At 42.5% G+C, this 13,988-nt stretch overlaps 1 protein-coding gene across 2 annotated transcripts in view; it reads right to left on the bottom strand.

Annotated features, from left to right (window-relative positions):
• Positions 1-187: 187 nt before the first annotated feature.
• LOC129369485 (semaphorin-4B-like) overlaps positions 188-13,988 on the bottom strand; it is a 72,500-nt gene continuing 58,699 nt past the window's right edge. For both annotated transcript variants that reach the window (XM_055044921.1, XM_055044920.1), the window contains exons 9-15: positions 10,190-10,371; positions 9,529-9,679; positions 8,001-8,211; positions 7,794-7,909; positions 6,949-7,106; positions 6,100-6,191; positions 188-5,383 (exon numbers count right to left, since the gene is read on the bottom strand). In XM_055044921.1, coding sequence (XP_054900896.1) covers positions 4,611-5,383; positions 6,100-6,191; positions 6,949-7,106; positions 7,794-7,909; positions 8,001-8,211; positions 9,529-9,679; positions 10,190-10,371 — 1,683 coding nt within the window. In that variant the 3' untranslated portion in view covers positions 188-4,610. The remainder of the gene's footprint in view (positions 5,384-6,099; positions 6,192-6,948; positions 7,107-7,793; positions 7,910-8,000; positions 8,212-9,528; positions 9,680-10,189; positions 10,372-13,988) is intronic.

The raw sequence follows: 13,988 nt of genomic DNA on the forward strand, positions 1-13,988 counted from the left end.
TTGTAAGTGATTTGATTGGCAGCAGACTTCATTCGTTGACTGGGTCGTGGATTTGCACGGCCTTCACTTGAACAACATAATCAACCATTCAATTAAAGTTAACTTTCATTTTTCTAGGCTTATTCATTCAGATCTGGTGACCTTAGAGACTCGTTAGACCGCATTCAGAATAAAAGACAGTTCAGCATTTATGTCAAAAACATGTAATTTATTCATTTATCTTAAAAAATTAAAATAAAGTGCCTTTTATATACAATAAAAACAACAATCACAATCTCAATAATACAAAAAAATACAGTTCACAAATTTGTACACAGTTTAAAAATAAAAAATAAAAAAAATCATGCAGGCAAGACCACATTTGTCTACTAATTATTCAGTCAACTAAGCTTCCGGTGTTCAGTATGCTGAGCCAATGCTTCGTCTCATGGTTGAGGGTTTTGGAGTTGTGCTTTGCGACGTTTTTCTGCTGTACTATATCATGCAGCACAGTGAATCCAGTGCTCCTAAAGTGGTTTATTTTTGTAGTTCAGACATTTTTTTTAGGTAAATCCTGAAAAAAAAAATAAATTAAAATAAAAGTGGGAGCTATATATTACCTGGATTTTTAGGAAAATAAGACTGCTGTAGAGAACAGGCTACATTCAGATCCAGTACAGTTTCATTTCTGAGGAAGTGTGTTTTGCACATCAATGTCACAGGTTTATCATATAGGACCCAGTGAAGTCAAAGAGTTTGTAGCTTTTTGTAATGCAGCTTAACAATGTGTATAGTAAAAACACTGATTGCTTAAGATGCTGTTGACGGTCTCCATGTTTCTATTTGTATTTTTTTTCTTCCATATAACCCAAGGCTGCAGAATGGAGCAGCAATCGGTTCTGTTTGTAGGCAAACATAAAAGCGGCATGGGTGATTATGTAAATCTGCTAGCGACCCGTGTTGCGTAGTGGAGTTAAGTGTGCCCGCTGGGGCTACAATCGCGCCATTGACCACATTTCTGTTGACGAGGTCACTGCTGGGTAGCGTACAGTGCAGCACACAGCTGAAGGCAGAAAATCTTCAGATCTAAACGCTAAAGGCATTTCGTTGTGTGGCGGCGTTAACCATCAAGCACTTCAACACAGGTTACAGAGACAATTTGTTTGTAGAGTTCATCTTACTGTGTACCTCGGATAAAATCTTTATTTTTTTAATTGGTTGAGTTTCAGCCAACAGTACACAATGTTAGAGAGTAACTTATTTGTTGACAACAGCTGCAAATATCTAGCTTCTGTTTCTACACTACAGTTTTAAATATACAGTGTTTGCTTGGCAAGTGTAAAACCAGGGAAGTTACTATTAGGCTTAATATTAGCTAAATATTTTTGTTGTGATTATTGAAATAAATTAAATAGAATATATATACCACTAGAACACAAATATTAAAATATTTACTCTTTAGTCAGCAAGTAAAATATTGAATATAAAAAAATAATTTCTTTGCCCTCAATGTAAATTCGTTTATAGAAGCCTAGCAAACCACGCTAAGCAGCATCCATGAGCTAATTAGAGATGTTTTTGTAGTTCAACTAAATAATACAGGGGGGGAAAAGCATAAAAATGAATGTAATGGCCACAATCTGCATTTTCAGTTGTGTAGTTAAGTGTTAAATATAAAAACAAAAGAATAAAGGCTTCTTCTTTCCACCCCAAGTTTTAATTTGTTGACAGACGGCTAGCAATCTAAGCTAAGTAGCAACTATGTTAATTTGTGGGTTAACTTACTTTAACAATCGCTACTAAACAGAAAAGTAATGAAATTTAAAACTATAACCAGAACTCAAACATTAAAATTGCATTTTTAGTAACTCAATACAATGTGAAATATTATTCGACTTTTAAGTTTTTGTTTTAGCTTCTCTGGCTAGCACGGGTAGAAGCTAGCTACAGTTACTAATTTGTACATTTTAACCGTTTTCTTTTTAGCCATTCCAAAATTCCCATATTAAACAATAAAGAATTGCTGTTTAACAATTCTGGAGGCTACTTAAAAGCCAATTATAGATAAAAAATAAATAAATAAAACTGAGTATCCTGTTTTGAGGTGCTTGATCAGAACCAGGTAAGGTGTTGAACGAATAGTGTGGTGAAACGTGTGTTTGCTCAAGTCGGCAGTAAAGCACTATGTAAAAAAATAAAAACAGGAAAAAAAAAGACATAAAAATAAAATACTCAGCAGTGTTCACTCTCTAGTTTAAGACTACCTCTACGACACATCTTGCACAACGTCCCGTAACGACACACAATATTTAGCACAGGCACTGTATTTACACAAGAAACGACCTGGAAAAGAGGAAACGCTGACCATTGCTGTGCCGTTACTTTGTCAACCTGGAGCAGCTTCTGATCTGCTTAGAGTTGAAAATAGCCATTTAATACTGGAATATATATTGTATCGTTATTTGTTCAACATATAAAGTCACTGTGTATTCTAAGACACTTTGCCACATTGTAAAGGATTCACAATCAGACTGGCAACGTCATTAGCTTTCAGTTTCTTTGGAAATTTTTCATGTGATTTTGTTTGTAAGTCTCAAAAGGTCCGAGTGAGACACAATGCTTATAGATGGTTGCACTGGTCCCCGTTTCAACTGATATCCTCCCCCCTCAAAAAAAATATTTATTGTCTTTAGCAGCTGCAGTTCCAATTGCAGTAGTTGGATTTACATCCATGTGATTTAAGTGAAGTGAAATGTGCAAATCTTTAACCCTGATTACCTGTGCTTTCACATTAGCATTACCTTGGCTTTTGAATGAGTGTGGTGAATGCCATGTGGATAAGACATGTAACCTGGAAAATTAGGGGTGTATAAACCTTGCATCTACATCACTACTGTGCCTTAGAGAAGCAGTTGTGCCTCTTGGACTTTGTCACGCCGTGCTACAACTACAAACCTGACTGAAATTTATTGGAATTAGTTTGTGGAACCCCAGGCAAGTACGTAGCTGTGAAACGCAAAGAATTATACCTAGGTTTCCAAATGTTTTTCACAAATCTGTCGCGAGGTTTTACATTTTCTATTCAGATACTCTGTCCACTTACATAGCTTAAGCTATTTTATGCTACATTGTGTTGACAAGTCTGGTAAAAATCCCCCAAAATCTCTAATTTCTGGTTGTAACGCGAAAACGCATGACAAAGTTCAAGGGGTCTAAAAATCACCGTACATCATGTAGTTGCATTCAGACCAGTAGGGCGCCAGATTCAATCTCTCTCTTCAGGACTATCATTTTTGAAGCCGTTAGCATAAAAGCTAAAACCAACCCAAAAGTCTGTATTGTTAGCTAAGCTTAGCTGTGGCTAACACCTGTATTGTCAGAACGAAGGCAGAAGGAAAACGGAAAAGACTGACGACCACACAGCGCGTCAAATCCTTTGACCCCCCCTCAGATGAAGATGGGTTATTCTGCTCAACACATTCTTCACAGTTTGCTATGAGCTAACAGTCTTAGACAAAAGTTATCCCCCCCCCAAAAATAAAAAATAAAATAAAATGTGGATCTTCACATTTATTTATCATTAGTGCCGCGATACTTCCAGTGGAACCCCGACCCCGGGTTCATCACCATGTGCTCTTTGACGTTGATCGATGCTAACAGGAACCATGAGATGGTCATGACAAGATGGCACTATTGCATTTCGATAAGACAATCAAGTTATTTCTGGGTTGGTGTTTCTTTTTTGGCACAGTACAATATGATGGTTTCAGTGCTGCCCTGAATGTTTGAAGAGGTGCAGATGTTCCCCGTTTCCCCGATGCCACTGGTCTCTCAGTGTAAAGTCTGAAACACTGAGCATCTAGGTCCATTCATTCACCCACAAAACGTTTCTTATTTGGACTGTAAGGAAATAGCCGTTCCAGATGAGGCGGACCGCGTTTTCACCACTACGTACATTCAGGAGGTGAACGACAGCGTTCAGGCATCAGAGCCGGTGTTTCTGTTTGGTCCATCTTCTTTAGGCTGCAGTAGTTCGTCATGTAGTGGATTCTCCTCAAACAGTCATTAACATTTCAATTCGGCAGAAAGGGAACAAAATGCGCGGTGAAATTAATGACAAAGAAGAACTTGTATATAATATCCACCTTACCCTGAACTCTTGGTCACTGTGTAGCTGTAGCTCGGTTCTGTGTGCATAGTAAGAGTTGTGCAAGGCGGGGCAACTGTCGATGACGATCAACGACGCGTACCAGAAAAGATGCCGTTGTTTTTAAAACTGCTTTCCCCGTGTAACCTCACTCCTTCGCTTGCACACTCGTAATTTGTGAGCGTCCATCAGAAAAGGCTCAACAGATACGATGGTGTATGATCCTAGCAGTCGCCATGGTTTGCTATCCTTGTGTGCCCTCCGCAGCAAACCAGACCAGACCGGAGCGGAAAACGAAATGACCTCCGCGACTGATCACAGAACCGAGATGGCTGAAAGTAAAAGGATGTGCTGTGATGCAGGGAGGAAGTCAGGGTCGACTCTCCGTCCCTTGGTGGCCCGTATCGCTCATGGGAGATGCAGGATGTCGTCGTTTTTGGGGAAACAAACAAACAAAATAAAACACACAGAGAAGTGGCGCTCCTCATACGATGGAGTCCTTGATTTCCGAGCCCAGCCTGACTCGGGGTCGCGGGCAGGTCGGGGAGTACTCCACGTGGCTCTCCTTGGCGTTGAGCGGCCTCCGGTCGGACGCCTCCGAGAAGCTCTTGCTGTTTTCCGGCGACGACTCGTGCGTGGGCGTGCTGCAGATGTAGTTGTCGTTTAGCGTCTGGTAGCCCTTGTGGTCCGAAGTGGAGACGGGGATGGTGTTCCCGTTCAGCGGCAAGCTCTCTGTGGGCTTCCCCACCATGCGGGCCTTCTTCTGCTGCATGTTGGGGCACTCGCCTTGCTTCAGCATGGACTTCATGTGATCTCGGTTCCTGTAGATCACGAACAGCGAGAAGACGACGAGGGAGAAGGCCAGCAGGGCGCACACCACGATCAGCTCGTTCCAATACGTCTTGGTGTTGGGCAGCTCGGTGCGGGATTCGCCAGGCAGGATGATGGTCTCGTCCGGCGCCACGTGAGGCGTGCGTGAGTGACCAATGAGGGTGGTGCTTTCCTGCCGGGGCTCCGCCCTGACGCAGTAGTTGGCCAGGAGCTGGCGGAAGCCCTCCTCCTCAGACCAGCACTCGTAGGTCTCGGTGCGGCCCGACTGGGCCACCACCACCAGGTTCCCCTCCGGGGTTTCATACAGGAACTGGCTGGCGTCTTTGCTGTAATGCCACTTCCTCTGAGCCAAGTTGGACCGCAGCTTGCAGGGCAGGACGCGAAACGTGTTGGCCGTGACTGTAATGGTCTTACAGCGGGACGCATCTGGGTAAAAAGGAAGGAGGAGGTTGAGTTTTCATAGTAATGTTAAAAAGACTTCAGGTTTGTTTGAATAAGTTACAAAATACTGCTGAGAAGACCAACTTATTTCAGTAAATCAATCAAAAAGCTAAAACTCTGATATAATTCCATGTCGTGTTTGATACCAGATTTGTTTCCTGTTGGACGAGTTTCAAAAGTTCGCTTGAAAATACATTCAGGAGGTGAACGACAGTTCAATTAATCCTATTAATTATTAATCTTGGCCTAATCAATCAATCAAGTTTATATTTATATTATGCATTTCAGCAACAAGGTATTACAAAGTATTAAGGTATTAAATCATATAAACACAGGAATGATGGGTTACAAAAACAACATGCAGTCAACACTGGAGAAAACCAGTGATCAATTTTACATTTTGACGACTTGAGGGGGAAAAAATGGCAAAAAATGGAAGCAATTAATTACTCGTCTTGTTTTTTTCTGGCAACTGGAGTCTGAAACTTGAACTCGGCAATATTTTCTAAATGCTAAATTATTCAGCTGGTATATTTGCTCACAAGTGCAGCATTTGTTGACTCGCGCAAGGCTTGTTAGCCGTCCTTGTTCTGAGGACTGACACGTTATTTCAGGTCCAAGTGCTGGTTGCGTGTCGAGTTTGCGAAGTGACTGGCAGGACTTAAATTAGAGAGCGTTTGGTCGGGGGAGAACACACTCACGGGAAGCTGCTGGTCTGGCAGATCTGATGAAGGGAACGGTTGAGTTACAAATCGCTGATGTGTCCGCCTCCTCCACGTCCTGCTGCCAGTGGCTGGGAGAAAACATGCCAACAAAAAACAACAGCAAGGTGAGCGCAGGAAGGGAGGCAGCCGCGACTAAGAGGTAACCTTAAGTCTTTCAATTTAAGAGCCACGTTTATAGCTTTGTCATCGGAGCACAATGTTCTTCTAAAAGCAGCTTTTTTTTACAAGCGTATGACTGAATATTTGATGCTCAAGTCCAGGCCCGGCTCAAGCCTCCATGGGGCCCGTAGCGAAATGTGGTTTTGGAGCCCTCTGGTTCTGCTAACAATGTGGACTGGCTGCAATCAGCAGTCCGATCATTAGATCATTCACACACCTGCTGTAAAGTTATTGCATCTGTGGCAGAGCTGTTTACATTATATACATGTAATTGTATATATTGGCTGACTGATTGATCGACCAGTTGATTTCTGGGCGCCGATTTCCTTGATTTAGGGGGATCGTGATTGGTTGATACTTGCATGTGGACCGATTCTGAGCCTTCAAATGATTTTAACAGAAGTTTCACATAACTGAGAAGTTGATGTAAAAATAATGATTGTTTTAGCCACAAAATGTCACACTGTGTGCGAGAATTGTGCAATCACTGCAAAAATACTATTTTTAAATAAATTAAAACACAACAAAAAGTGAAAATATTTACCGTTACACACGCTTTTATCTTACAGATTCATCTTTCATCAGATGTCATGAAACATGAAGTTGAGACGACATACTTCCATCTTTTTCCTCTTTTAAAGTGACCGTCTGTGTGGGTCTTCTCACCTGTCGGGCGGCGCCATCCTGACGTCCCGGCACAGCCGCCCCGTCCAGGCGCAGTACGGATCTCTGGACAACACGCACTCGCCGCAGCTCAGGTAGTTGGAGCAGTTCGCCACGGGAACCTCCACCAGGCCCGAGTACGACGACACAAACAGCAGACCCTACAGAGGAGGGGAGAGAAGACAACGAGAGCTTTAAGAGCGTGCGTGACACAAGAAAGTTAAACGAGGGGCAGAGGAGGCAATCTGCTTTTGGTTATGGGTTTCTGATTCCCAAAAAGGAACATCGTACTGAAACAATTACTCTGGATAAACAGAAGAGTCTAATCTGGCGAACGAATCAAGTCTGGCCAGCTGGTTTCAGTTTTCACAACACCGCGATCGTGTTTCCAGACATGCCTGTTCTTGATGTCGGGCCTGGAAAGCTCTTTGTTCACAGCAGCGACAGTTTTCATATCAGCAATGGAAAACAAATGAGTTTCCCTCAGTCCAACTCACTTCACGCTCCTTACAGGCCGGCTTTTCCATCTCAGCCGAGCATTTGCTCATGATAAATATTCTTGGTTTTATTAGAATTATAGAATTGCAGATTAGATTGCAGTTTGGCAGCTATGACCCGGAGAGGCGTCTTTATGCAATAAGGAGAGTGGAGGTAATGAAATTTAGCTTAGAGTGTAACAAACTCTCCTCCAGGCGGTGCTTCGGCTGCTGTGGTGGGTACATATCTGGAGTCACTCCACCTTTCTTATCAGTTTAAACAAAAACATTACTAAACACTTTATATAAACTGATAGAGAGATGAATCCAGACCCAGTTTCTTCATTTGTTCATATCAGTGACGTGTCGTACCCTCTGAGAGTCCAGCTCGATGTGCTGCACGGGCTGCGGCTCTGCGAACAGAACCATCTCCTCTATGATGTGCATCTTGTCGTTAACGTTGATGGCCTTGTGAAGCTTTCCATCATCTGGAAAGGAAGAGGAGGAGGTGGAGAACAAAGGCTTTAAGCAGAGATGGTTCGGAAAGAGGTCGTTTATTTTCTCCTCTCCAAGCAGCACCTGTTCCGATGAAGAGGACGTCGTAAGCCCTCTCCATCCCCTGGATCTTGTGCACGGCGATCTGGGTGTAGCGCACGCTGCGTTTCAGCAGCAGAGGGGCGCTGCGGATCACGCTGTCCATCAGGAAGTGGTCCTTCACAAAGTTGAGGACTTTGTCGGGCATGTGCAAGGACGACTGGATGCCCACTTGCCTGGCGTGGTTCGTCACGCACTTTACAGAGGGAAATGTGAGAAGTGAAACGTTATGAGTGATTTGCAAAGGCATTTATACGCCTTCAAATTTTGTCATGTTGCAACTAGAAACTTGAGTCAACTTGTAAGACAATTCAACACAAAGTAATGAATAGTTATCAAGCAGAAGGAAGAGGATAGATTTTTTCATTATTTTGACCCCGCTAATCCACTAACAGCACAGCTAATTTTTCGTTTAGCACTTTTGCAAAATCTGAAAAAGTTTTGTGCATTTAGCTTTCCCTAAATTACATTTTGCAGGGAAATTCTGAAGCACAAATTTATTTGGCTGTTTTCTAAACTTGCGGTTGAATAAAGGTTGACATCTGTATTAGTTTTGGTCAGCGACTTAATTCAAAAGTAGTTGGACGTTTATATTCATGCTGTTATTTTGAAGAGGGTGAATACTGTTTACGTCGTAGCTCCATTTCCTCTCAAGTTCTCTCCATTTTTATTTCAAACTACAACAACAAACAGACATGACCAAAATAAAACAGACAGTAGAGAACAAGATGCAATATCTAAGGCTGATGTAGAACACAAAATTACACAGTCAAAATTAAATATGAGCTCCAGGGTTGTAGTCTTTCAAGGGCAGAAATAATTTGAATTTTGGCTCTTTAGCATTAGCTTCCACACAGTGTTGGTGTAGTGGTTTAGCATTAGCAGAACTGACTGATTAGTGCTTCAGGGTTAGCACAGCTAACTTCAGCTAGCTGTGCTGAAGTTAGCTGTTCTTGTGCATCTTCCAGAAGCACAAGGACTCCAAACATACAGCCGGAAAATAAAACTTTGCAGATTGTTAGCCGTCCAGTCAGATATCGTTTTGTCTGGTTTGCAAAGGGGGAAAAAAAGAGATCTGTCTAAGATTTTAATGCAAACACACACCATATTTATAGATTTTATTTAGAAAGATTTTTAAGACGACACATCGTTCTCTCATGTCCTAATTATACATGGTGGCATTTGAATTTGTGGTTGCAATGGGACAGAATGTGAAAAAGTTAAAGGCCTGACCACAAATAACTCTTTATAACAGAGAGACGCTAAAAATATATTAGCCTGTGGCTTTTGGTTGCATTCAACCATTTTGGTGCCATTAATTATATTTTAAAAAGCAGCCAATTCAACCATTTGGTGCTCCTTTTGAACCTGCATCCACTGATTGCCTAAAGAAAGTGGTCTGGATAGTCAACACTTTGTACGTTTGAGTCATTTAGTACCACAGCATTTTTGCCTTTTTGTGCGTCATTACTGCTGCGATATTAAAACGGTTTCTAAAACTAAAATGACTCACCGCTCCGGGCCGCGGCTCAGGTACTGGGTGGTTGTAGGTGTACCACTGCTGGGTCTCCCTGTTGACCTCTCTGTAGCGGCCGTTGAAGGCAGCTTCCACCTGAGCCATGCTGAAGGCACACACCGCAGAGCTGCCCGACGCCCCCTTATACCTGAGACGTAAAGAGGCAGTACGATGTTTTTTCCAGGCACATAGAGCCAATCTATGGCACAATCAAGTTGATCCTTTTGAATTCAGTTTTTATACAAATGTTACATATATGAAGCATGACTTAAAAGAAAATTTAATTCATAATTTAATGCATTGAAATTGGGCCTCTGTTTCTTTAAAAACTTCTGCTCTTACTGAAACTCCGCCTTCAGGAAGTCATCACAACACGGCTCCTTTATTAATCCTCAAACAATGTTTCTAACAGATTTTAACTGAGAAGTAGCTCATATGATAAGCTCAGCAGAAGGGCAGTTCCTCCAGGTGATTGCTAATTGGAGCTGGCTAGTCTGAAGGAGCTGAGCAGGTGGACGGCTGCTCAAGAGGAGCTTCATCCTCGAAGGCGGTGGTAGATCCACCCAGCGGTTTGGTTGCACTAAAGAATTAAGTTTACGTAATACTGCGCCTTCAAACAGAGGAAAGCAGACGCACAGAAACACTGAACGGGTCTCACCACTGGGAAGTGAAGACGCCGTAGAAGACCGTGCTCTCCCAGCTGTCTCCGGTGGGCTTCAGGACAAACATGTCCTGGATGATGTTGAAGGGGAAGCCGTCGTCAGGGAGCGAGCACAGGAGCTGGGCCTTCAGGAAGGTGGTCCACTTCTTCTGCAGAACCCGCTCACCTCCCCTGTCACCCTGGAAGGAAAAGTTGCAGAATATCACTGGAGGTTCATTAATTCGGAGAGCGCCTGATCTCTGCTCCCTCTGACGGCGTCTGCGGAGCCGTCGGCGATAAGACGGGATGGAGGTCGAGAGGACAGAGGTCATGTCGGGCTTAGAGTTTAACTCTCATCAGATACCAGCAGGAAGCGGTGTAGCTGCCGTGGGCAGAGCAGCAGGTCTTGGCCTCTGAATCTGCTGAATTTGGGCTTAAGCTGCAAACTCTAAAGATTTAAGAGTTCAAAGGTTAGCAATTACAGCTCTTCAGGAGATCAAAAATAATTCAACACTTGCCTTAAAAATATCTGTATGAACAGGTGTGGGCTGTTTTTTCATTCTCTCAGTCAGCAGAGGTTAAAGGGCTTTAGGTGATTCCAGGTTGAGGAAATGCAGTTGGAAATCAAAGAACAATATGAAACCATTTATAGGAGGGAAAGAAACAAGTTAAAAGGGAAAATGGTCTCGAGAACAAAATCTTTCCTAGGACCACCAATAAAGTTCACGTGATAAAGTCCACACTAAACACAGGAAAAAAATAAAATGTTGAGGCGTAAGTCTAAAAGTCAGATGAATCACAATCTGCTCATTTCTAACGTTTAGGCCTCAAAAGCAGGAAGCCGGTACCAAAAATGTACAACACTGCAGCTAAACCGTGAAAAAACAAAAAGGTTTAAAATGTGCTGAATACATTATTGGCAACAGAGGGGAAAAAAGCAGCACAGATGACCTTTGTGAAAGTACACAGAGACGATGGATTTCATATCACAAAGTAAAACGGCGAGAGTCTGGGACTTAACGGGTTTTTCAAAGCCACGGTGAGAGGACATCACAGTTAACGTCACGGCTACGACAAATGTGACAACTTCCTTCCCATCCACCAGATAAGCAGGTTTCGCTGGAAGACATTCAGACTTTGACTGTCATGACAGACCACCTTCAGTCTTATATTGTTACAGCTAATTCACTGCAGTGCAGCTGAACCTCGGAGAGAAACACAAGGCGAGATATGCAGGTGCTTCCAGCCCCTGCCTCTGGATTTTCCACAATCCTTCAGCTGCTTTGAGAGATTTGTAGTTGCAATTTTAAACATTTGGATTTTTATCGGGAAGCCCCTCCCACTGATAAACCGTCAATAGAAAAATCCTGATTGGAACATGTGACTATAATAACATTTGTATCAACTCCGTGTAAGTCATCCTCTTTCCTTTAGCGGGTGCTGCTGAGGTCAAATGATTGAAGACGTTGGTTACTGTGGGCTCTCTAATGAAATAAAGACATGGATTAGAGGTTCATGGAATTTAATAAGTGGAAATCAAGGTTACAAAACTTATAAAAAAAGGAGTACAGCGTCATGCTGAAAAATTTGTATTTATTTTTCTTGGGGAGGACAGAAAAAAAACGCAGTTAATATTTACGGCTTTGAAAGCGATTGGGTGTTTTTCTTTACCAGTCCTCCTACACTGAGATGAAACACTCATTCCCTCTTAGTTTTGACATGAAACACTCCCATAAGCACTTCTCAGATTCGGCTTGTAAACATGAGCCTGAAGGACACTCCTCCACAAACACGGCCAGCAGGGAGAACACATGAGCAATCGCCTCGAAATCCGAGAAACTACTCCTGCGTGACGGCTACGAGCAGTAAACCACCTGAGACGAGATAATAAAACGCAAAGGGGAAAAAACAACAACACTACAACAACCATCTGGCAGCTGCAGAACCCGGCAGCCAATCAGGAGGCCGTCCGTCTAACCAGCTGACTGCATCTCTTCCCTCAGCTGTTATGTCATTCATTTCAGCCACGCCCTTCTGGCAGCTCCCCTCCAAAAACAAACAGAGAAATGAAAAAAAAAAAAAAAAAAAAAGCATTGCGTTACCCAACTTTGAAAAGTTCTAATAAACGAAGGCGTGTTCAACACCTCCGTATCGTAAGGAAATGCTCCCCGGCACAAGCCCTCTCTCTCCCCCACAGTTCCTGAGTGAACGCACCTGAATAAACACGAGGAGGAGGAAGGGGAACAGATGGGAAAGAGAGAGAAAACAACCCACTGTGGGCTGCAAAGTTTGCTGCTAGAATGGTAGTTAGAATAACTACCATCAAAAACGTAGCACAAGTTTCCGTTTTGTTTATGCAACCCGACAAGAAGCCTGTCGTCTTTCATGCAGACGTGAGTGAGACCAGGTTCCAACCAAGCTGGGCCTAATAAACGGAGAGAGATGGACGATTGTTCTGCTTGCGGTCTGTTCACAGAAGAGCGATGCAAACGTCTGCTGCACCAACGACTCAGACGGACATAACCTGAATCTGAAATTAGGCATAAAAACCTCAATCTGTGTGTAGTTTTGAAGATCACCAACTTTCATGATTAGCTAATCTGGATTAACAAGGCATTAGGAACTGATTCAGCTGGCAATCTGAATGAAAATATCTAAAATTATTTTTAGGTTTAATGCAACTGCACATCCAACACACTTCAGATAGTTTGTTAGCTACAAAACAAAATACTGTCACAACTAATGATAAATTAATTAACCGCATAATAAATTAAAATGAGCCCCATAATTTCCATTTCCTTGAATTGTTGGTTTTTTAAAGGTAGCCCTTTTTTCAGGCATCCATTTTGTTTATTGTTTCTGTTTTGTTTATTTTTGGATATTTAAAATGTCTTCTAGTTCCTGTGTTAAAATGTTCATTAGAATTGAAAGCTTATTGATCTTTTAGACTTTTCTGTTACAGAGAGACAGCCGGCCATCTTGATGCAAGAAAAAGACTCAGGCTTTTAAGAAAATAGGCTGCTTATCAATAAATTGTTAGTTGAGCTATGAGATCTATTATCTTTAGATTAACTCTTTGTCATATAGATTTCCTTAGTATGCTTCAGAATCTACCAAATTCTGTTGGGAGTCGGTGCTCCACCATCGTTTTGCCTCTTGTGACGTCGCCTCAAATACACACAAATAAGAATTAGCCATTTTCCTTGAGTGTGTTCATCGTATTGACTGAAAATGTATACTTTATTACCCAGCTGAGCCTTTGGAGGCAGTGAGAAAAGTCGACAAAAAAAAACGCACTGATTTTTACGACTCATCTTTTCTAAAACAGTCGTAGACGTGTGAGCAAACCAAGCAGGCCGACTGAACGGCTATAAAACAGCGTCTGAAAAGACGCCAAAGGAAAAAGACAGCAGCTGCATTCCAGCAGAATCAAAGGTGCTTCACAGAGCAGAGAAAGCTATTCTTCTCTCTGCGTCGCACAGCTGAACTGCAGCGAGTCGCCACAGTCTGCCAATGATTTCCATATATAGCAGCCGGGAGGTGCTCTGCTGCTGGAGGTGTCGCAGCCCCTGACTACCAGAGCCTTGCAGGACTAAGTCATTAGGCTAAGATTACTTGAGAATTACCGTCCACCAAAATTCCTCACATTACCGCCTCCACCAAAAAACAAAAAGAGGCATCAGTCAGAAAAAGGGATGCTAAACAGATGTTTATCAAGCGGTTTTGATTCCCTGAAGACGGATAAAAGAGGCCAAAGTCTGTCCAGGTGGACAGATCAACATAGTGAGGGAGAAGAAACGGCTAAAGAAAAGAGGGG

Source organism: Poeciliopsis prolifica, unplaced genomic scaffold (genome assembly GCF_027474105.1).
Source record: "Poeciliopsis prolifica strain line A6 unplaced genomic scaffold, Auburn_PproV2 SCAFFOLD021, whole genome shotgun sequence".
Classification (NCBI taxonomy): domain Eukaryota; kingdom Metazoa; phylum Chordata; class Actinopteri; order Cyprinodontiformes; family Poeciliidae; genus Poeciliopsis; species Poeciliopsis prolifica.